The sequence below is a fragment of the Asterias amurensis genome, chromosome 4 (genome assembly GCF_032118995.1).
Source record: "Asterias amurensis chromosome 4, ASM3211899v1".
Taxonomy (NCBI): Eukaryota; Metazoa; Echinodermata; class Asteroidea; order Forcipulatida; family Asteriidae; genus Asterias; species Asterias amurensis.
Window position 1 is genome coordinate 4,766,906 of NC_092651.1, and position 24,597 is coordinate 4,791,502.

Genomic DNA, 24,597 nt, shown 5'->3' on the forward strand with positions numbered 1-24,597 from the left:
TATTCTGTGTTGAGCACTTCAACCAATAGGAAGCATTCTCCAGGCATGCAACTGCCCGTTGAAAATAAAAAAGAGGAAAATTTTCAAAGGCACAATGCAAGTGCGAAGCGAGGCAGCCGAAACGCCACGGGACATGATACCCACAATGGTACCCTAGAAAATGTTGAGGTTTATTATGTTCTTAGGTGCATTGTTAGCATGTACTAGGCTTATTTAACATGATTGTAGTTGTACACTGTTGTTGCCAGGCATATATTAGGCTACAAAAAAGAAAATCTGGAAAACAAATATACAAAAAAACGCGGAAGAGTAATTGCATGCCTGATTCTCTTTGTGTAGTTATCGTTATCGTTGCAGTGGGACCAGGCCTTTAGTTCTGATGAGGCTAGCCTTACCCGCATGCGTTCCATTTCCTGCTGTTGTTGATACAGCTGATTGTAGGAGTGGTTCATGTTTAGCTGAAGCTGCTGATGCTGTAGTCTCATGTTGTAATCGTTCATCATAGTCATCATACGAGGGTCACCATTGGTTGGGGTTGGAGTGGTTGGAGTATGGGCTGGAACAGGTCCCTGCATCCCATTAAATCCACCTGGATACCAACCATAAACATTGCACTTAATAAGAACAAATGTAGTTAATAATAGGGGAATAAATATGTGCTTGGCCAGTTTTAAACACTCTGTTTAATACCGGTTGCAGTCTGGATGTGATAATAACCTGAGCTGGAGGCGAGGGTAATTGTCAGCATCCAAAAAGCCATGGTGAATGACCACTCAAATTTTAAATTATGTTTTTCAAACAAATTCTCTTAGAAGTCGGGGGAAAAGGGGTTGAACTAAGTGCTAACTGACAGTGCAAGATTTTACAATGGAAGTGTCCTTTGCAAAACCAAAAACGGCCCTGCCCTATAACGAAATTCAAGGTCTGAAGTGACCCATCAATGACCCTTGACCTCTCACCTGACATGGATCCTTGCAGCATATTATTCATGACCTGTTGGTCCCTCATGAGTGACTGGCATAAGCCGATGCTGTTCTGTAACTGCTGTTGTAGGTGATGTACCTGACCCATGTAGAAGTTGCCGTTGCTTTCAAACCCCCCACTCGCCTCGGCCATTAGCTCATCAGCTGCCTGTAGATTCTGATGGGAAATAGTACAGAAGTAAGTTATACATAAATGACCATTTAAAGGCAGTGCACACTTATGGTAATTACTCAAAATAATTATTAACACGAAATCTTACTTGGTAACGAGTAATGGGGAGAGGTTGGTAGTATAAAACATTGTGAGAAACGGCTCCCTCTGAAGTTATGTAGTTTTCGAGAAAGAAGTAATTTTCCACGAATTTGATTTCGAGACCTCAGATTTAGAACTTGAGGTCTCGAAATCAAGCATAGAAAGCACACAACTTCGTGTGACACGGGTGTTTTTTCTTTCATTATTATCTTGTAACTTCGATGACCGATTGAGCTGAAATTTTCACAGGTTCGTTATGTTATACATATGTTGAGATACAGCAAGTGAGAAGACTGGTCTTTGACAATTACCAATAGTGTCCACTGTCTTTAATAATAACAATAATAATAACCTGTTTTTATAAAGTGCTTTTCACACCCGGAGGACGTCCCAAAGCGCTTCACCGTTATTACCCCTGGTCACTGGGACTTAAATCACTCCTTAAACCATCTCAGCTCCCTGGTGGGAAGTATACAGCCTTGTGCAACATTAATATGCGCTACTCGGCTAAATCAATCACAAGAACCATCTCTGCCCTCACAGGTACCCATTTACCCCTGGGTGGAGAGGAACAATTATAGTAAAGTGTCTTGCTCAGGGACACAAGTGTCACGACCGGGATTCAAACTCACGCTCTGCTGAACAGAAGCATCAGAGCTTGAGTTCGGTGCTCTTATCCGCTCGGCCACGACACCCTTATTTCACTAAGCCTGAGCGACTAGTTATAGTTGTGACGAAGACACAAAGTCAAATCTCAAACATACCAAATTGTTGCACTGAGAGTTATTACATTATTCCCCATCAACTGAATGCAATGTAGGTCTGTGCACTGCTTTAGATGGCCCCAAACCTCAAAACGCAAATTATGAAAAATGTTGCAACATTGTTGCAATGACCCAACTAACTGTATGATGTTCATATCCCTGTTTTACTAGATGTTAAATTTGCAACGGGGTTAAGTAATATTCATTTTTGTTTTACCCATATACACCGATGTGTGTTAGCACTGTATACTCAGAACTTTCCCTAGCTCTGTAAAAACCAAATCACAGGCATATTACTGGTGGGATTCAAACCCACTACCTAAATTCTAGAGAAGTGTCACACAACTAGACTAGTTTGTATGACACTGCTCTAAAATTGCAAAAGTCATGGGTTCGAATCCCACTCGAGTTATACGCCTGTGAATTGTTTTTTTTAAAGAATTCAAGAAGACACTGAGTATACAATGCTAACAAAACATCGGTGTATATGGGTAAAAAAACAAAATGTTCATATACCTGTTGGCGTTTGGATTCCGCAGATGCCCTGAGCTTTTGCTCCGTGGCCCACTTCGGGTAACGGATACCGTGCATGGCCTCCAGGTCCATCGTAGTTGGAGGTCCATTAGTCATCATTCTCTGACCGGGGTAGGAATTGGGTCGCCGGTTTGGTAAATGGTACTCATCATCAATTGTGTAGGTACTGGTTGTTCCAGCCAGGCTCTGCTCCTGTCAGATTGAACAAAAACATTTAGGGGCAGTTCACCATCAACATTTTCACGAACTGTACACTTTGTCAAAACCTCCTCCCTCTTCCATCCCCCCTAAAGTGTACAAAGTTTTTTTCTTCACACTATTCTACATACAGATACTTGAATTTATAGAGACAGATGTCAAATGGTTTGGGGCAAGCCTTTGCATATAGCAATCTCCAGTAGGCCTGGGCGAATTATTCGAATATCCGGTTAATGGCGAATAGGTTTTCCTATCCGTAACCGCGAATGCCTTTTTTTTCTTAACCGGATATCCGCATAGGGCGCGAATACCTATTCACAAACCGGATAATTCTGTAATTACAACCGAGTAACCGGATATTCTTTAATATCCGAATATCCGCGGACGTCGGGCGACAACTGATATAAATGTTTTGTCTGAATCCTTATGAAACTTCTATTAAGACAGCATAAAACAGCATATATTAAGTATTTAACTATGCTTACCTCCGTGAAGAGTTAAAACAATGACATTTCTGACGTAATTTGTTCAAAGATTACAAAAGTTTTCCTTCACGTAGAGTCAATCACGATCAAAAGAAAAAGCAAATCACCATCTTTAAATTAGATCCGGTTATTTTTATGAATGAACCGAGTGACACTGTCTAAAACTAATATCAATCCGCCCATAAGATCTCATTCACAAAAGAACAGCGCCCTCTAGAGGCAAAAAAAGATATTTTTTTTTTTCTTTTTTTTTTTAAATAGCGCCCTCTAGCGGCGAAAAAACTATTCGAATATCCGGTTAATTTCGGATAGTTGGCCAGCGGTATCCGAATAACAAAATTTCACTATTCGCCCAGCACTAATCTCCAGATGAGCAAAATCTGGTACCATTGTTCCATACACATTCATTCAGAATTGTGTATGGGTGTTCATCGTCTCTTATGTAACTACGCAAAAGCTTGTCCTAATGACATGACATCGTAACTGTCTCGAAAGTCTGAGGAATTCAAATTCAAGTGGTAACTTGCAATCAAGCACGTCATTGTAACAGAAAATATTCAACTCTAACACATAAATGGCCAATTGCATGAATGGTCAGTAAGTGGGAGGGTTGAGTAAGTACCTGTTCTTCTTCTTCCTCAACCTGTAAGATACCATCACTAGGGTAGGCATCATCCTCTTCATCTTCACTCTGTTGAGTAGAACCTCCCCAAGATGCTGCTGCAGTCACATCAGCACTACGCATGCTCACCCTTTAAGGAAAACACAAGTCAACCAATCAAACACAAGGGAGAGCTGTTGATGGTATAAAACATCGTGAGAAGCGGCTCCCTCTGAAGTAACGTAGTTTTTGAGAAAGAGGTTATTGGTCAACAAGGGTGCTTTTACATTTATTCTTTTGCAACTTTGATGACCAACTGAGTCCAAATGTTCACAGGTTTGTTATTTTATGCATATGTTGGGATACACCAAGTGAGAAGACTGGTCTTTAAGAACTACCAAAGGTGTCAGTGCCTTTAATATTCAAATAGAAGAGTAATGTGTACATACCTGAAGAGGTCATTATCATTGCTGTCTCCCTGGGCAGAACCACTGTCTGAAACCTCGCCCTGCAAAAATACACACAAAATTATCAAAATTATTGAAAAAGCAAACTTTATTTCTTTCCATATCAGATCCCTGGGGAGTATACAGCCTGTGCAACACATAATGCACCACTAAGCTTAATCAACCAAAAGAACCATCTCTGCCCTCACAGCTTCCATTTACCAATGGGTGGAGAGAAGCAATTATAGTTAAGTGTCTTGCTCAGGGACACGAGTGTCACGACCCGGACTCGAATCCACACTCTGCTGAAAAGAAACACCAGAGCTCGAGTTCAGTGCGCTTATTGGGTCGCCCCCAAGTAAAACTAAAATTAGTAAATTCAGGCTTGTTTGCTTCGGTTTTGAAAGGGCAAGGGCACCAAGGCATTTTCTCCTCAGTATAGGGCACCCTATGAGGACATTGTATATTACTCCTGGAGCATTTCAAGGGCACCAAGGCATTTTCTGCTTGGTATAGGGCACCCTATGAGGAAATTGTATATTACTCCTGGAGCATTTCAAGGGCACCAGGGCATTTTCTCCTTGGTATAGGGCACCCTATGAGGAAATTGTATATTACTCCTGGAGCATTTCAAGGGCACTAAGGCATTTTCTCCTCAGTATAGGGCACCCTATGAGGAAATTGTATATTACTCCTGGAGCATTTCAAGGGCACCAAGGCAATGACCAGGGGGCATGGAGGCAATCGCGTTGCCTCCAAGAAGTATCAATCCTGAGTAACTCACTGTGTTGCGTTTGACACGGTCCATAAGAGCAGCCAGTTCCTGCTGTTTCAGTTTCAGCTCAGTCTGGAGTCTACGATGTCTCAACTTCTCAGCCATCAGAGAGTCATGGGTTGGGCTAGGAACATCTGCAACAAATATAAGGTGAACAGGGGTCTTTGAAAAATCGCTATATATTTGTCTTAAATTGAGTCTGAAATTGAGAACCCTCCAAACATGATGAGGGATAAACACCTCAGGCCAGACGTTGGAATGGAATCTCGGTTGCTAATGTAACGCTAAACATAAAAGTAACATCCAAACAAATTGCAACAGATACCTTAGTGATGTTTATGCAAATCTAACTGACGAAAGACAATAAAGCAAAGGAAAACATATCTCAGAATTTTGTTTGAATACCCGCACATCTTTTTGTGTGTGTGTATGATCAGCAGTGTTTTTGTTTATATACCATGCCCGACATAAGTCAGAGGGAGTCAGTCCCCCCCCCCCCCCGCCCCCCCCTCCACTAGCCTGCGGTCGGTTTCACGAAACGCTAGGATTAACTCCATCTCGATGGGTTCAATGCATCCTAACGTCTTTGGGTCCTCAAGATTAATACTAAGTGAGGAAGAACTTGGTGAAATTGCAAAAATGGCAAAAATGAGGGAACATCATCACCCTGTTTTGTATGGGGCTAATGGCTGCGTGACGCTAATGCGGTTGTGCGTCTGCTTAGTGCACAACTCTATGGCGTTTGCCAACCATGTACGCATGGGTGAATGTAATTAGCATTTTTCATGAGAAGGGTCCATTTTACTATATTGCGCCTGTAATGAAGTGATTTTTTTAGAAAAGTTTTCTGCAAATTGTTCGGTAAAAACTTTAACTATTTGACATTTACCTTCCATGTTTCCTGTCGCAGCAAGTTGTCTCAATCCTGAACCGGGCATCAATGGATTTCTTTGGGTTGTATTTGTTGACTTGACACCCTGCAAAGGCACAAAATGATTGTTAATTTAAACGCACATATGTTTTAAGACACTGCAAGTTTTTTTCATTGCATTGTTCAGTTGACCCTGTACGCTTACTAATCATTGTATTGTAAAGGCCCGTATGCTTCGTTTTTAAAAGGGCAAGGGCACCAAGACATCTTCTCCTTAGTAAAGGGCACATTTCAACTAAAAGTGTACACAGAAAAATGAAGGATTTTTTTCACACTATTCTACATAGATATAATTGAATGTGAATTACATGCAAATCATGATTATTACAAACACAGCTAGATAAAAGGAATATATAAAGTATGTACACGTGTCAAACAGATATATAATGCCATAATTTCCTTATCTGACTTCCAAAAGGTTAACAAAAACATCTTTTCCTCTGGTGAAAAAAGGTAAACTAAGTTATGATTTTATAGGTAAATTTTTGTTCAGGAAACAAAAGCGTACGGCAGGCATTAACCCCCTCCCTCCTAGTGTTGGGTTGGTACGTTTGTGATAATGATGATAATGATAAATGACCCCTAAAATGTCCTGCCATCGATTTCACCAAACTCTTCCTAACTTAGGATTAATCTTAGGACTTACGACAGGTCCCGTTCAGTATCAAAATACGTAGGACGCATTGAACTCATCCTAAGTTAGGAAGGGTTACTCGTCCTAACTCGAGATAAGATTGATCCTAGCGTTTCATGAAATCGGCTGCAGGGCTTTTAAGACAACTCAAGTAGGAGGGTCTTACCTGTTTAGCTATGGGAAGATGGTGATTGAGATCCCTGAGCTGCTCCTGGACGGCCAGGAGGCGGTGTCTCTCGTCTTGAAGCTTATCCAACTCCCGACGTTGCTGTTGCATCTTAGCTTCGTAATACGCATCCCTGAGAAACAAGGCAAAGGTTAAATCAATCAATTCATACACTAGTGAATTAACTATTATAGCAAAGAAACATGTCAGGATCAAAGCGTAGATAGAATGTCTACTCTCTTCAAACGATGAGACCACAAACAATTTAACTTCTACTAGACCGGCGCCTTTGAATGGTATACAGGAAAGTTTGTGCACCTGACAAGTGCTGTGTCGTTATTATTATAATTTAAAACAAAAATTCTTATGCAAGTCCCCAGACACACAAGACCTTGGGTGCGTTTCACTCGCGCAAACGAGTTGTGCGCTGCCACCGTTGGCGAACTTTGGCAACCTTACGAGAACATACTTCTGAGGGGTGGCAAGTGGTTTTTAAAATGGTGGACAATCAAACGGTACTATTTCTCTGTCACAAACATATTTATATTGTACTTTCGGTGGTTAGTAATGAAGATTTGAAATAACAACATTAAATAGTTGATGTAATGATGTGAAGAGGATGAGTGTGAAGCCTTCGCTCTTAACCTCTAGGCCGTGACATGCCACAATCTTATTATTAAGATGAGGATTCTTACTTTGTTTCTTGACTAACTTGAGGTACATCTCCTTCACTGATGACTGAAGCCGTCTGGGTTGTATTTCCTTCATCCTCTACATCTTCCTCCTCCTCCTCTTCCTCATCTTCCTCATTCTCAGCGTTAGATGTATCGAGCTCCTCCTGCCAACTAGCGGCCAACTCAGCCAGGTCATCCGGTAAGCCAATGGCTGCCTCTGGTGAATGCTGTACGATGGCCACCAACTCTTGTAGGTGTCTCAATTTCTGCTTGGCAGCCTGAAGTTTCCTACAAAAAACAAACACAATTGATTTGGTATGATGCCTAATCACCATAGAAGTGAAAAACCAAACATGGATGAGAGAAAAATCTTAGGAAAAACCTGAGGGAATAAACCGCTGTGCCTCATAGTTAGTTATATAGGGAGAAGAAAGTTTAAAGGGACAAGTTGCATTGGATTGGGCACTTCAAGTAATCACAAGCTTTTGTTATGAAATGAATATGGTTGAAAATACTGAAATTGTTTTCCCTTGAATAATTCTAGCAGACTGTGTTAGTTCACAAGTAACAGGAAAACCCCACAATTTCTAGGCAAATTTGTGTGGATCATTATATTAACCCTTTAAATGCTTTTTATCGCCCAAATAACAGGACCCAAAGCAATGTGTCCCTTTAAGTAATGGATATGGAAACGGAGTAATGCTTGCTTTTAGGTACATTATTAGGCAGTATGGTGCATTAAAGACACTGGACACTATTGGTAATTGTCAAAGACTTGTCTTCACAGTTGGTGTATCTCAACATATGCATAAAATAACAAACCTGTACAAATTTGAGCTTAATCGGTCGTTGAAGTTGCGAGATATTAATGAAAGAAAAAAAACATCCTTGTCGCACCATGGTCACACGAAATTGTGTGCTTTCAGATGCTTGATTTCGAGACCTCAAATTCTAAATCTGAGGTCTCGAAATCAAATTCGTGGAAAATTACTTCTTTCTCGAAGACTACGCCACTTCAGAGGGAGCTGTTTCTCACAATGTTTCATACTATCAACCTCTCCCCATTACTCGTAGAAAGGTATTACAATAATAATTTTTTTGAGTAATTACCAATAGTGTCCACTGCCTTTAAACATATTCAGTGTCACAAGAACAAAATGTATGGATTCTTACTTGATTTTGCTCCTTATCTCTGGATCATCACCCCAGGCCGCTAATAAACTCTGATTACTCTCATTGTCTGTCGTTAGCTGGGAATCATCTTCTGATTGTAAAGTGGAGGTTCCATCCTCTGTTGTATCAAGCTGTCATATGGAAACATAAAAACAACACTCATTAAAATATGTCTGATTCAAAGTAAGCGGTTAAAAGCACCGGATTCAAGCTCTGGTGTTTGATCAGCAGAGTGTGGGTTCGAATCCCGGTCGTGACACTTGCTACATAAAATTGGGGAGGTAGTACTTTCTGCTCTACCGACCAGGCTTCCGACTGATGATACCCAAGCCTACATCCATATGGACTGTGAAAGGGGTAACCCTGTTTCAGCCCTAGGAGTAGGTGGCAACGGCCTCTGGAATAAAATAATTGTAGCCCACACCTTGAAGTGGCCTTCAGGCCTCGTGTTTCTGGCGACTTGCATAAAAAAACTAAAAAATAAAAAGCTAATTTTTTTTTTGAAGATCTGCAACTCAAAGTAGTGTTATCAAATTGAACATTCAGGCACTGGACACGCTTGGTAGATGACAAAGAAATGAATAAAATAAAAGAATCTGTGAAAACACCCTTGTTGCACAAATTTGCGTGCTTTCAGATGCCCAAAAAGGGCTTCAGGCATGAAGTATTTTAATATTTGAGTGAGAAATTACCTCTTTCTCAAAACAGTTACTTCAGAGGGAGCTGTTTCTCACAATGTTTTATACAGCTTTCCATTGCTCGTTACCAAGTAAGTTTTTATGCTCACAATTATTTGAGTAACTATCAATAATGTCTAGTGCATTTAAGAACTCTTTTATTTAATTATTTAAATACACTGAATTCAGCACATAACTAATGGATGCATTCAATCAACTCCCAAAAATCCTGCAGTTGGTTCTCTTCGGTTACTAAGCGTGTAAGCGGGGCCCAATTTCATGGCGCTTACGATCACCATTCTCTTATATAGGATTTGAAACATTGCATGGTGAGGTATCAATACATATTTGGTTTGCGGTAACATCATGTGTGTATCTACTTGCCAGGTAGAGTTTGTTCTTAGAGAACTGTCTTTCTTTATTCTACGGGAGACTTCTCAGTTCTGAAAAAAACTGCTCTGCCTTTTAACTACTACCCACAGTTAATAAAGCAAGACAGTTCTCTAAGAACAACTTCTACCTGGCAAGTAGATACACACATGATGTTACCGCAAACCAAATATATATTGACACAATTCTCTTCTAACTATGCAAGCGCTGGATGTATGCGCTGGATGTATGCGCTAGCTGTTTAAGACAAGAATGCCTAGTAACATGGAGTACACACACGCACAAGCAAAAATTCTGAGAATTTTCACTGTCATTCCAGACAGCATGAACATGGGCAAAGTGTTTGAAGGAAATCGTCACCTGTTGTAGCAACGCCTGATGAGCGGATTGGAATCGCCCGACTGGTTCGCCCCTCTCCAATCTCCTAAGATTACTCATGAGCTCTGGATCCTCAAAGTTGACTGAGGAGGAAGTCTTCCTGCCGTCTCCCGACTCATCGACCCCTGCTGCTCCATCGAGACCTCGATACTGCTGGACGAGGTCACGTAGGTCATCCAGACGCTGACGCACCTCTTGAAGACGTCTGATCACAAAACATAAAAAACAAAAAAAATCACTTAAGGGTGCGTTCGATTAGCTTCCCTGTGTCGACCCGCAGTGCTCATTCAGAGCTAATCGAACCATCACTCACCCTCTAGTGGTGAGGTCATGCACCTGGGGCCAGCCCCAAGTGACCCGTTCCACAAGCAGGGCACTTTGGGCTGACCCCCTGGAATGAAGTCAAAGCTATTTCGAACGTACCGGGGGCAGATCGGGGTCAACCCGGGAAGCTAATCGAACGCACCCTTGTTTGTTGCCCAATCAACGTAGATTTGTTTTCATACAGTGTGATTTCTATTTTATGAAATGTGGAAAACTGCAGATCCCCGGAAGAGTTGTATACCCGATTGTTTTGGACAAACTCATACCAAGTTAAAACAAAATATATGAAAAAGAAATTGCTCAAAGGTTGTCTCGAACATTACCTTACTCAAACAATATGATGTTCTTGCTCAAACGAAAATAGAGATTTCAACATAAGTTAACCCTTTAGTGACCATTCATTTCTGTATAATCATCACCATACGCCCAGACATTGTGTATATTGTTGATTTTTTGCACCCCTATTTTCAGGTAAAATGCCATGAAATTTAAAAAGAAACAGAATTACATGGGTTTTTGTTTTTGAGTTGAAGTTTCCATGTTTACATGGCAATTAAATCCCAACTTTTTCTTTGACTCCGTTATTTGAGCAAATGTCGGTCTAATATTGCGGCCATTTTGTACAAGCCAACTTGCAGCCACTATGGCCTCTAAAGGGTTAAATTAAAGCATTCTTTCTACATTCAAGGTCATACCCCCTCCCAAGTGGTTCACTTCTTATTTATGGCCAACTCCTCGCTGACATTTTAATGTAAAGGTATTTTTAATTGATTTAACAAAGAGTGTATACCTGAGTTTATCCATGGCTTCATTGTCGTCTGACGCGCCTCCAACCAACTGAGCTTCCTTAACTTCCTCTCCACGCTGTAGCTGAGCCGGCTCCAGTAGATGACTAGATGAAGCAGCACTCATAGCAGAGTCTGTATCTGTTAACAAAGGAGAGAAACATTTAGATGTCATTCGTCTGTCAGCATTTCACATCAGGAATATTGGTAAGATTCCCAAGTACTTGGACAAGAGTGCCACTGAAAGAGTCATTCATTCATTTATTACTTCTCGTCTTGACAACGACAATACTCTTCTCTAATGTCTTCCTAACAACCTAACTTCCTTGTCACTGTGGTCAAGTGGTTAGACTGCAGGGCTTGCAATCACAAGGTTGTGGGTTCGAGTCCCCACAGCTAACCGCTGATTTCACAATGACTAGAATAAATATTGTCGTCTAGTTAATGAATCACAATTTCTTTATTTGTGTAATTTATAATCATGGACGTTAAACCAATGTTTGCCATGAGTAAATTGGCTGTTGCCAGCTTGGTGTTGATATCCCTTGTGGGAGTTTGCCGAGTTCCCTTGATGGGAAGATCATTCAAACAAACAAACAAACAAACCAGATTTCCCGTCTTCAACGCCTCCAAAACACCGGGGACCGCATCGTGACGCTGTTTAAAAAGTCCTGTTCTATCCCCCCCCCCTCCCCAATTCTTAAACTATTTCACCGACTCCCTTTCCCTCAACGAATCATCTTCAAGCTGATGCTCATTGTCCACAAAGCACTTATCGGCAAGGCTCCCCACTATATCTCAGAACTAATTCAAGTTTACACTCCGTCAAGGAATCTTTGATCCAGTTCCATGCTTCCCCTCAATGAACCCAAGTCCCAACACTCCTGGGGTCCCAACAGAAGGACGCAGCAATAATGGTTCAGGACACAAGTGTCATAACCGGGACTTGAACCCACGCAATGTTTATCAGAAACACCAGAGCTGGAGTCCAGTGTCTTATCTGCTTGCCAACACACGCTATCTATAACAGTGAAACTCTCCTGGACAAGCTCTGTAAGACAGCCTTACTTAAAGGCAGTGGACACTTTTGGTAATTGTCAAAGACTAGCCTTCACAGTTGGTGTATCTCAACATATGCATAAAATAACAAACCTGTGAAAATTTGAGCTCAATCGGTCATCGAATTTGCGAGATAAATAATGAAAGAAAAAAAAACACCCTTGTCACACGAAGTTGTGTGCGGTAAGATGGTTGATTTCAAGACCTCAAGTTCTAAACCTGAGGTCTCGAAATCAATATCGTGGAAAATTACTTCTTTCTCAAAAACTACTTCACTTTAGAGGGAGCTGTTTCTCACAATGTTTTATACCATCAACCTCTCCCCATTACTCGTAATCAAGAACGGTTTTATGCTAACAATTATTTTGAGTAATAGCGTCCACTGCCTTTTAAGGAAGGTTACAGAATTGGTAAGAAACAAAAATCGTGAAGATCACAGATTTACATAAAACTTACACGGTCTAATGATGATGATGGTAGACAACATCCCTTGAAATATTTCTGTCTGAAACTTCATATTTGATGAGAAATAAATAATCTAATTTCGCCTTTTGAGTTTATCGCTCAGTGAGCGTTTTATTCATTTTTGTTTTGGCATCGATGCAATGCAAAATTTGTAATCGTTTTTTTCACTATTCTCTCATGACCCAGATGGCCGATCGATCTCAAACTTCTACAGGCGTGTCAGTTTATGTATATTGTGGATTACATAGAGTGCTTACACTGCCACCAACTTTTTTTGCTAGCAAAACCAATTCTGTAATGTTCCTTTAAGGATACAAGTGTCACGACCGGGACTCGAACCCACACTCTGCTGATCAGAAACACCAGCACTTTGAGTCGGGTGCTCTTATCCACGGCATGCCATCTATAACAATGGATTTCTCCTTCATGGACAAGTTCTATTTTAAGGCAGTGGACACTATTGGTAATTACTCAAAATAACTATTAGCATAAAACCTTACTTGGTAACAAGTAATGGGGAGAGGTTGATAGTGTAAAACATTATGAGAAATGGCTCCATCTGAAGTGACATAGTTTTTGAGAAAGAAGTATTTTTCCACAAATTTGATTTCGAGACCTTGGATTTAGAATTTGGGGTCTCGAAATCAACCATCTAAAAGCACACAACTTCGTGTGGCAAGGTTGTTTTTTTTCTTTCATAATTATCTTGCAACTTTGATGACCGATTGAGCTGAAATGTTCACAGGCTTGTTATTTTGTGCATATGTTGAGATACACCAAATGAGAAGACTGGTGTTTGACAAAAACCAATTGTGTCCAGTGTCTTTAAGACAGTGAGTGTTAACTAACCTGCCCCTGGTATGCTTGGTCGTAATGCATGAAGCTGATGTAATAGATCATCCATCTGCTGCTTCTTCTGTTGTAAAGCTTGTAATGTACTCAAGAGATGCTCCTGCTCTGAATTCATGGCAGCAACCTCATTCTGTTCAAATTATAAACACACTCAGTTTTAAACCGCTGAATTACCCTAAAGTTTTAATCTGAAAATTTAAAGGAATTGTTAATTGCAAGGATGACATTCTAGACCCAGAACCTTCTGGGCCCAATTTCATAGAGCTGCATAAGCATAAAATGTTGCTTAAGCAAAAAAAGCCTTACTTAGTAAAATCAGATTACCGGCCAAGACTCCACTCAATTGTTATGCTAAGTAAACAACAGCTAAATACCAGTCACAAGCAGTGTATATGGCATGACATTTTTGCCAGTAACATGTGTAGAATAATCAAGCTATTTTCGTGCTTAAGCAATTTATTTTGCTTAAGCAGCTCTATGAAATTGACCCCTGAAGGTTACAATGCAGGAGGTATAGACAATGTCCTTCTCCAATTGGTGACTGATCACGTCTTTCAAGAAAATTTGAAGACGCCTAGGTTTTTGAGAGAATCCTGAAATCAGGAAAGATCCTGAGAAATTGTATTTGCTTGTAATGGTAGACTTTGGGATGGTCCTTTTTCACAGTTCTTGCCGGTAGTGTGCATGCTCAGACTTTTGCGCAACTTGTTTTTGTCTGCTGCCACCAGTGTCTAAAAAGCTTCCCATTGACTTGAAACAATTGAACTTAAAGTTAGGAAACTTTTTTTGATTTTGATTTTTGGGTTGAACAAAGAATTTACTAGAGTGGGATTCGAACCAACGACCTCCGGATTAACGTGCCGACGCTCTACCAAATGAGCTATCTTGCCCTATATTGGTGGTGTCCCTATTTTGTCAATATCTTTGTTCGGGGGTGCCAATCATAAGTCGTACAACCGTTTTGGTAAACAACTACAATTTTTGACTTGACTGAATTTGTTCCATGTCTTACCTGCTCTCTCTCAGCAATATCCAGTCTGTCTAGCATCCTAGCTTGTCTCATTTCTGGAGCTCTACGTTCCATGTCCTCAGATAGGATCATCATGAGCAGTTCACGACGCTGGTCATTAAGGTCTGCATCACCACCCCTGGCCCTGGCCAACTCAAAATCGGCCACGTTGAACGTCCGCTCAGCTTCCTGTAGATCACTGGTGCTGACATCAGTTGTACTCTGAGAAGCTGAATTTAAAAAAAGGATATAGTTCATAACAAATCCAGCCAGGGCCTAATTTCATAGAGCTGCTTAAGCAGAAAATATTGCTTGAACAATTTCTGCTTGGCAAAAATATGCAGGATACCTGTCACAGGTTGTACATGGGAAATGGTACTTTGGCTGGTGACCTCTATCTGGTAAGCTACGTTTTAGTGCTTAAGCAGCTATATGAGATGGGCCCTGGTTTGAAGAAAATTCTTGTAATTTTTTACACCTGGGAGACATTAAAATATGATTTCTGATGAAAGTCTGAAATACTTAGTTTTCCATAAAGCTTCTGTTTCAAGCAGACATGATATTTGGTCCTTCAAAAAAAAGTACTGCGTGATGAAGGTTTATTACTTCATCGGGTTTGGAATATTTCAGCAATGGCAAAATTTCCCAAACACCCCAAAGCAACTTACATTCATCTGCGCTTTGGTCCTCTGACTTCTTGATGCGTCCTTCTAGATCTTCCTGCAACAACATCAACGCATTCTGGCGATTTTGTAATGCCCGCAGCTGTAAAGAACACAATAAATAAAACATGACTCCATTAAAAATATTCCTTTACCAAAATGTAAAAAAGGTGGAAATAGAAATTTGACACTTAAAAGTGGAGATTTCACAGGCCTACTCAAGTTCACAATTAAAAAACCGGTGAAATGCATCAAGGATTTCCCCCAAGATTTTAATTCTTGAATTGCTCTTTTCATCAACATGACTTTGTCTTTGTGGCAATAACCGTCATTCTTAAGTTCCCCAGACAGTTTCGCTGTTCCTATTTGTGGAGAGCACATCATGTGGGGGTGTTTAAACATGTGATATAAACATGGCTAGAAGTGTTTAAACATAGGCGTGACGTGCAAGATTAACGGTTGGCACTTTTTTACACATAATGCAATATATACACTCATAATCAATGTACAACTGTTAGTGCGCGAGCGTGTGTTCGCACAACGGTTGAGCGTTGCATTTTTACGCTTCACGAACCGGACCATGAGATCGAGACAAGAACTGAAAACTTTTCCACAAATTTGTTGATAGATTTTCCAACATTTGTACGCTTTTTAACAAAGAGGGCATTTACAAAAGGGAATACAAGAGTGGCGACTCGGTCTTGAACATTCATTTAAAACCTTGCAGTGTCGTGGCTCTCGATAAAGGCCACGACCCTGCCGGTTTCAAACAAACGTTCAAGACCTTCGTACCACTCTTTCACTCCCTTTTTGAAAGCCAACAGAAAAGCTGTATTTCTAGACATTTTAAGGTATTATTTATTTAATTCATGTTAATCAGTATGTAGATACCTCTTCCTGTTGTTGAAGCATCTTTTTCAGGAGATCATGTTGCTGACGTAATCCTTCCAGCTCTTCCATGCGAGTCTTCATGTCAACGTTACCCTGTAACCAAAACGGAATGGACTTCAAATTTGTACATCCATCCGAGTAAATTCAGTTTCTTTGTATTGGATTTACACTTTAATGGCACTGGACACAATAATTAGTACTTACTCAAAATAATTGTTAGCATAAAAACTTACTTGGTTAAGAGCAATGGAGAGCTGTTGAGTATAAAACATTGTGAGAAACAATTCCCTCTGAAGTATTGTAGTTATTTGAGAAAGAGGTAATTTCTGACTCAAATACTAAAAGACTTCAGGCATGAAGCCTTTTTTAGGCATCTGAAAGCACACACATCTGTACAACAAGATTTTTTTTCTGTCATTATTATTTTGCAACTTTGATGACCAATTGAGATCAAAATTTTCACAGATTTGTTATTTGATAATAATAAATAATATCGAAGTCTTATATAGCGCACGTATCTACCAAACAAGGTACTCAAGGCACTGAGAATATAAATACAAACTTGATGCATGTGTTAACACACACCAAGTGAGAATACTGATACTTGACGATTACCAAAAGTGTCCAGTGCATTTAAATATGTTTTTGTGGATGAACATGTGTGGAAAGTGAGCCTAATGTTAAGGTGCAATGATGGCTTAGCTTGGACTCTATCATGTCTATAGACAGTGCAAAAATATTAAAGTGACCATGATGGCAAGTGTACCCTTTACAGGTAAGGTATTGACCCCCTGCACACGCGTCACACGCGGTGACTGGTGCCACGCTCACCATGTTGGTGGGCAAGTTAGGTTTACGTGTATTAACGCCGCGTCGCCTAAAATGCGCACTTCACTGCATAATGCGCAGCTGCAGCAGCATACTCTAAAATGCGCACTTCACTGCATAACGCGCAGCTGCAGCAGCATACTCTATGCATAGAGTGATATATGAAAACGCGCAGTGAAATTGCCCACCAGTATGGGGCATTCAAGATTTTTCTGGTGATGACATCAGGTGAAATGGGTCAATATAAACAATCTCCACCAGGTTTAAACCAATGGATTATGCATTAAGAGTGTCATATATGACGGACATGGCATAATTTGTACACTATTAAATCATTGTTAGTAAACAAAAGTGGCTTGAATAGACAAACAAGTTCTTTTTGGAAAACAATATACATGTAGCATAATGTTGACCTTCCTATAAAAGATTATTTGAATGATTTGACATACACAAATATTGTGTATAAAAACTTGTCTTTGGTATTAAACATTAATATGACAATTTCATGCCTTGAACTTGCTCTCGTTAAAGGGGCACACCAATTTCCCTCTGGTTAAAGGGGCAACAATATGAGCAAAATGTAAATTTTTATTTGAACTGTTGCAAAGGGTAACAGAGCAAAAGCACAGGGCACCACGGCAATAGACCGATCCATTAAGCTCCACCCCATTGCGTATTGACCAATCGCAACGCATCGAAGGTCCGACACTAAGGTCCGACATGCGTGCGCGTATGCTTGGCGCGCGTGGCAGAGTTGTGCAGAAAGGCATTTGAGAGCCCCACGTGTTCTTGCTCACACGTGCGTCGTGGGCGGAGCCTACTGGATCGGTCTATTGCTGTAAGCAGTGTCATAGACACAGTAGGCGGTGTCAGGCAGGCCTGCCCAGAACTAACAAATTTTGCCCAGCACTCAAAAAAAACTGTCCTGCCCAGCACAGAATTCCCCCAGATTGCACTTAGCAATGATGACCCCATCTCTAAATGTGAATAATTATATTGAACTGCTCGCCCTTGGTGGTCTAAATTGGATTTAAAGCCCACCACTAAAAATGGTCTAGCTACAACACTGACTGTAAAATATTTAGAGGCTGGAAATATACATGTACATATACTATTCTGGTTTTCTTTAACAGACAATTGTTTCAATCAATTTACACGGCAATCAACACATTTAGCTTGGAAACAACAGAGGCAACGAGTGGAGTTGTGGAAAATGATTTCAGAAAGTGCATACATGTAGGATAAAGATGAAATGTTCCGAGGGAAACAAAGTGACTGATACTGGTAGGAGTGTCATGAAGAAAAGGTACAGTAGTAGAAGTAAGTATTAGATACAAATGGAAATGTCGCTATTAGTAGGTACTTTTAATTTTTTCCTTCTGAAAAGAGGAGTAGTGCAAATCTTCAGGGGTGAGACTGGTCCAAGACATCTGATAAGTTGTAAGCATAACTATGTGTGCTTAGAGGATTTGTCAAGCATCTTGGAAAGCGAGATTCTAATAGACAAATTCAATACGGCAATGTTACAATTGCTGAATCAGTAGCTGTGAACAATGGTTCACCTTGTTAAGCTAATATTACACAACTCATTACTAAAAACTCACGACTGTTCAAGACAATGGGTAAGGAAAGGCAGATTGTTACAGTTGACACGACATACATGTGTTTTTCAACAAAAAAATTCTCATGAAAGTAAAGAGCAAATTTTAACATTGTATCCTGTCGGACACTTTCAAAAGAAATCGAAAATAGCGGTTGTTTGTCCCAATAGCAATATACACTTAAATACAAGATGTAAAGCTGAGTAAATTGTTTATTTTTGGCTTGACTGTTTGTTTTTGGTTGAGAAAAAAAGGTCAAATTGATATATCAAATTTTTGTTCAGAAATAGCAGAACTACATGGATTTGAAACCTCATGTAAAAAAAAAAGATAAATAAAAGGAGGTATAACATACATGTTTTATTTCAATGATTTTAGGTTGAACAAAGACAAATTTGACTTCCGGATTATTGTGCAGGCATTCTACCAAGTGAGATATCCAGCCCTATTTTGTAAATATCTTTGTTCGGGAGTGCCAGTCAGAAGCCATACAACCTTTAACAGCCGTCAAGTAGCAAGGGATTACACCCGATACAACCTGGGGAGCGGCAACCAGATCACCTTAAGGGGATGCGGTTTTTGACTGGCACCCTCAAACAAACAGATTAACAAAATAAGGAGATCACCAACATAGGTACATGTAGACACCAATCGGTAGAGCATCAGCATGTTCAACCGAAAGTTGTTGGTTCAAATCCCGCTCTTGTCAATTGTTCTTTGTCCAACCTCGAACCAGTTAAAATTCACCCAGTAAGTTTTCCTTGTCAACCTGCTAATCCCCCCAAAAACACAATCACAACGGAAGTTATGTATCAGATACCAATACAGCCATGCCATTGCACAGAATCAGGCCTAGATTGGATATTGGTCATTGTGTTAAAAAATATTACTAGCACATGACTTATGCACAGATACTGGAAAACTATAAATAAAAAACCTGAAATAACCATGCTCAAATAATATCAACAAACAAGTTATGTTGTATTCTGTTTTATCTAACTAACAGGCTATGGTTTGATTCAACTATGGGTGACACAACATGCATTCAAGCATCCTCGGACAACCTTTTTCCAACTTTAGAAACCTGAAAATCGTTGAAAAATAGGCGCAGAACATGTCCTCATGCCGCCAAGTCCAGCATTCCCCCATGCAGCCTCTCTTGTCCACAATTCCAGAACTGTCCAACCAACTAACTCTTAGACCAGGCTCACCCCTGCATTGCAAGCTACCACTGTCAAACAACCAGCATGCATACCTCGGTAACATCAGCAGAGGGAGTGAGGGTAGACATTGCTGACGCCAACTCCTCATCTTCCGTCTCCTCTTCTCTGTCCAGACTCGCCTCCTCAAGACTGGAGATTTCCTTGTCCCCCTGGTCGTCATACTTCTTAAGCATAAAGCTGTACTGTTCATGGAGCTCCATCGTCCCGAACGCAGACGGAAGGTCAGACGCTCGACTACTTACAGAGGAAGCATCGTCACCGAGTCCGATGGAGGAAGCGTCCGACCCACTAGCATAGTCAAGATCTGACGGATAGCTTCCGAGTTGGCTTTCGATCTTCGGACGTGTGCGTGCAGTAAACGTCCCTTCCTTTTTGTTTTTCGCCAAATGGTAGGGTAAAAAATGTGGGAGTGCTGGGGTTGGTGGTTTGGTGTTATGAGTTACAAAATGATACCATGCCATTTAATTTGACACAAATTATAACTTGGTAAACATGCTCTCTATACTTGAAACTAACCTACCAAAATAAGTTGGAATTACTTGTGTTAACATAACATAACGTATTCCGCAGAAAATGAATGATGGACATTTTTTCCCTAAAAAAAATAAACAAGACTAATTGATTTTATGGAGACTTTATCAAAGGACGAGTTGTATAAAAAAAGAACACAAGTTTGTCACAAAGAACCCATACAGAACAATACATCTACATTGACTACAATGTAAACAGGCCTGTATGCTTTGTCTTTTTGTAGGGCAAGGGCACGAAGGCGTTTCCTCCTTGGTAAAGGGCACCCTATGAGGAAATTATAATTTTCTTATGGAGCATTTCAAGGGCCCCAAGGCAATGACTAAGTTAGCAATGACCAAAGGGCATGGAGGCAATCGCCTTTGTTGCCTCTGTGAAGTATCAGGCCTGATGCAACATTCTGAGATAGTTTTCTATAATTGTATGATATAGCAACTACTTCTTACTTAGTGCTTTCCCGAATCCTGTGAAAAAAATATCACAGGCATGTTCAGTGGTGGGCATGTTATTCTTTATCCCCGATGCAAATTTAACATCTCTTATATCGTTGTGGCACCCGCTGCCAAAACATTGGATTCGAACTGGCTCTAGCTATCGGGCAACCTTGGTAGTCCAGTTGGTAAGACACTGCTCTAGAATTGCAAGGGTCGTGGGTTCGAATCCCACCCGAGTAACATGCCTGTGATATTCTGTTCACAGGACTCGGGAAAGTACTGAGTATACAGTGCTTACACACATCGATGTACAGCTAAAAACCAAAATTATACTTCTTACTTGCAATAATACTTACTGTTGTTGCTTCTGAGATGTCAGACTGTGCATCGATGTTGATTGAAGCACTCTCAGCAATAGAGGTCGACTGCGACTCGTTAGAGTTATGACTACTCCTTCCAGCTCCTTCATCAGACAGCATCCTCTCCAGCAGGGCCAGGTATCCACGCTCCTGATCATGAAGATGATTCTGAAGGTTGACTAGCTTCGCAACTTGCTCATCTGTACCGTCATCCGAGCTTTCAGTATTCAAGTTGGTCATCATGGAAGCTGCTTGTTTCATGTAGTCCTGTCATAGCAAGTGGGAAATACAGTTTAGGAACACAAATTATAAAGCTATGGGAAACATCAAAGCATCGTTGGGTGTCATGGCCAAGTGGTTAATAGCCTGAACATCTGACGTCACACTTCCGAGGCTCGTGAGTAACGCCAGAGACCTGCCTCGAGAACCAGCGTGTAGTTTGACTTTTGACCTTCCCTCATTTAACATAAAGACACGCGGTCAAATCCTATTGCGGACTTTACAGCAGTGACTATTTGGGCATCTATGTCACTGCACGTTAATGGAATCACTGGATCTAACGGCAGGGACCTGTCTTTAGCCTTGTCTTTATCCTTGCTTTATCCTTGCTTTATCCTTGCTTTATCCTTGCTTTATCCTTGCTGCGGTTAAGAGCATGTGGTTGAGAGCATCAAATTCAAGTCATCAGAGTGTGGGTTCAATCCCGGGCATGGCACTTGTGTCCTTAGGCAAGATGCTTAACTTTAATTGCTTAGCTCTCCCCGTCACCCAGGGGTATGAATGGGTACCTGAGAGGGTAGAGGCTGATATTATATTTGAAAAAGCCTTCCGAGTGCATGGCAGCTCGGGCTGTATACTCCCCAGGGAGCTGAGAAAGATTACAGTAATGTCGTAGGCCCAATGACCAGGGCACTAGTGTAAGAACTAGTTATTATTTGGATGGTTTATGTGACGTGTCATGCGGGTCTTTTTTTGGAAAGCACACAAATTTGTGCAACAAGAGTGTTTTTTCTTTCACTATTCTCTTGCAGCTAAAATGACCAATGGAGTAAAAGTGTTCACAGATTTGTTGCATATGTTGGAATACACAAAGTGAGGATACCCAGCCGCTTTCACGAAACGCTAGGATTAATCCTATCTCGAGTTAGCATGAGTAACCCGTCCTAACTTAGGATGGGTTCAACGTGTCCTACGTCTTTAGATAGGGAACTTAACTCGTCCCAAGTCCTAAGATTAATTCCAAGTTAGGAAGTGTTTGGTGAAATCGACGGCTGGTCTTTGAAAGCTACCACAGGTGTTCAGATCCTCAGCGGAAAGGTTATTGCCCTGTGAGAACAATAAAATTGTTGTGACCACATTTTGAACTCACCCTGATTTGCATAAGTCTTGCAACTATCTGGTTTCTGTCAGCCTGCAAAAAAAAAAGAGAGACAATTATTAACATCTCTGTTAGCATCAGTGGTAGACTTTAAAGCCATTGGACACTTTCGGTAAACAGTATTGTCCAAGGCCCACACTTCGTGTATCACAACTTATATTATAAAATAACAAACCTGTGAAAATTTAGGCTCAATCGGTCATAGGAGTCGGGAGAAAATAACGGGAAAACCCACCCTTGTTTTTGCACGTTTCGCCGTGTCATGACATGTGTTTACTATAAATCCGTAATTCTCGATGTCGAGAATTGATAATTGTTTTAATGTTTTCTCAAAAAGTAAAGCATTTCATGGAATAATATTTCAAGAGAAGTCTTTTACCATTACCTTCTGTAAACCCTGTAAGTTATTTGTAAATCTGTGAACTTTTTTTTTTTCTGTTCCGAAAGTGTATAATGGCTTTAACATTTGTTTTGGGGGGAATAAATGTTTGTTTGAAGATGATTGTATTATGGGCTAACTGTGTGCATCAAACCAAAACGTGGTCTTGTACCATAAACGTTGGTCCAGTAGATATGTTGATCAACAAGCCCTGCTGTCTTGTTGAGTTTCCCCCAAATTTGAACCCTGCGTGCTCTTGAGCCCGTTTCACACAAGATATTTTAACGATGGTCGTTTGTAACAAACTCACATGGGTGTAATAAAACCCCAAACTTGCGCCGTGTGAACTGAATCCGTGTGTGGAAATCGCCACGGACCCGCATTATAAACAACCGGGATCAAGACTTCCTCCAGACTTCCTCTTAGAATTGCAGAGATCAGTCTTGTGAAACGATGGCCGTTAGTTTTCGGTTCTCGTGTGAAAAAGGGGTTTTGATGATTGAAATCCATACCATTTCGTTGACATGGTTGGCCTCATTGGCAGATTGTGTCCGCTGATGTACAACATCACGTGTAGCCTCCTCAGAATGGTTGACCTGGGGAGACTTTCTGGATTGGGTCTTCACATCTCGACGGACATTGTTGATAGCTGCTGAGGCTGGACTATCTGCAAGTGGCTGTTAATACAAGTGAATGTATCCAATAAATATAGTTATAGGTTAAGCCTTAGTGTAAAATTTGCCACTTTTGATTGCTTAGTCGAGTCCTGACTAGTTTTTCAACTACTTGGTTAATCATGCCGCCCATGACTGTTACAAAAATAGTAGCGATTACCTGCTTGGTGAACCATTTGTGTCGCTCACGACTCTTCACAACAAAATAACTAACTTACAAAACACAATCAGACATCAATGACACAATCCTTCAATCTGTTTAGAGTGAACTTGACTTGCCCCTGCCGCAAACAATATTCTGCAATGCATCTTGGGAAAAATATGAGTTGCGACTAGTGTCAAAGTCGCAACTTTTTGCGATGCAAGTAGTAAATTTCACTAGTCACTTAGGCCTAAATCAATAACTAACTAAAGAATTGCTATATGATTTACTATGGCTGCGTGACGCAGGTGCGTTTGTGCGTCAGCTTACTGCACATCTCTATGGAGTTGCAAACCAATAGGGTCTGTACACATGCATGAATGTAACTAGCACATGGGAAGGGTCTATTGCAGTGGGTGTCATGGATTATTTTGCGGCCTGCCAGTACATGCAAGGTCTGATCAACACACCTCTTCCATATCGCTGAATGTAAGCTGCTGTTTCAACATCTCTAGCTCAGCCCTCTCACGCACACTTGCGACATTCCTGGTGCGTGGGAATGTTGCAGGGGTGTGACGGCGGCTCGGCTCTCTTTTAGGCGGAGAGGAGGTTAGAGAATCCTGGGCTGAGGCAGCCGAGGCAGTGGATTTCTTCTCTCTGTCCTTGTTCTTGGTCTTGGACTTCTTGCCAGAGGAAACCGTCATCAATCCATCCGTAGTGGGATCGGCAAATGTTGAGCTAGGCTTCCAGTCCCACTGTATTTATCAAAAGGAAAAATAGTATCAATCAAACTCTAGACAAAAACAACATACCAGCTGTAATATAAGTGAAAAAGCAGAGAGGTCATTATTTTTTTAACTTCTTTGACACTAGGGTCATCCCAAGGCCAGATGGTCAATTCAAGGTGAGAGCTACACGTAACTGATCTGGGGCCGATTTCAC

General features: G+C 40.8%; 1 protein-coding gene across 4 annotated transcripts in view; it reads right to left on the bottom strand.

The window, feature by feature from the left end:
* LOC139936391 (pericentriolar material 1 protein-like) overlaps positions 1-24,597 on the bottom strand; it is a 90,772-nt gene that overhangs the window by 27,004 nt on the left and 39,171 nt on the right. For 3 of the 4 annotated variants that reach the window (XM_071931203.1, XM_071931204.1, XM_071931202.1), the window contains exons 3-23: positions 24,126-24,410; positions 23,352-23,516; positions 22,452-22,493; positions 21,080-21,349; positions 19,794-20,129; positions 16,110-16,202; positions 15,225-15,321; positions 14,560-14,786; positions 13,545-13,677; positions 11,177-11,312; positions 10,045-10,267; positions 8,618-8,748; positions 7,466-7,732; positions 6,771-6,903; positions 5,929-6,016; positions 5,049-5,173; positions 4,268-4,326; positions 3,840-3,969; positions 2,517-2,726; positions 960-1,140; positions 396-589 (exon numbers count right to left, since the gene is read on the bottom strand). In XM_071931203.1, the coding sequence (XP_071787304.1) occupies positions 396-589; positions 960-1,140; positions 2,517-2,726; positions 3,840-3,969; positions 4,268-4,326; positions 5,049-5,173; positions 5,929-6,016; positions 6,771-6,903; positions 7,466-7,732; positions 8,618-8,748; positions 10,045-10,267; positions 11,177-11,312; positions 13,545-13,677; positions 14,560-14,786; positions 15,225-15,321; positions 16,110-16,202; positions 19,794-20,129; positions 21,080-21,349; positions 22,452-22,493; positions 23,352-23,516; positions 24,126-24,410 (3,525 nt within the window). The remainder of the gene's footprint in view (positions 1-395; positions 590-959; positions 1,141-2,516; positions 2,727-3,839; positions 3,970-4,267; positions 4,327-5,048; positions 5,174-5,928; positions 6,017-6,770; positions 6,904-7,465; positions 7,733-8,617; positions 8,749-10,044; positions 10,268-11,176; positions 11,313-13,544; positions 13,678-14,559; positions 14,787-15,224; positions 15,322-16,109; positions 16,203-19,793; positions 20,130-21,079; positions 21,350-22,451; positions 22,494-23,351; positions 23,517-24,125; positions 24,411-24,597) is intronic. The other variant, XM_071931205.1, reaches the window with a different exon arrangement.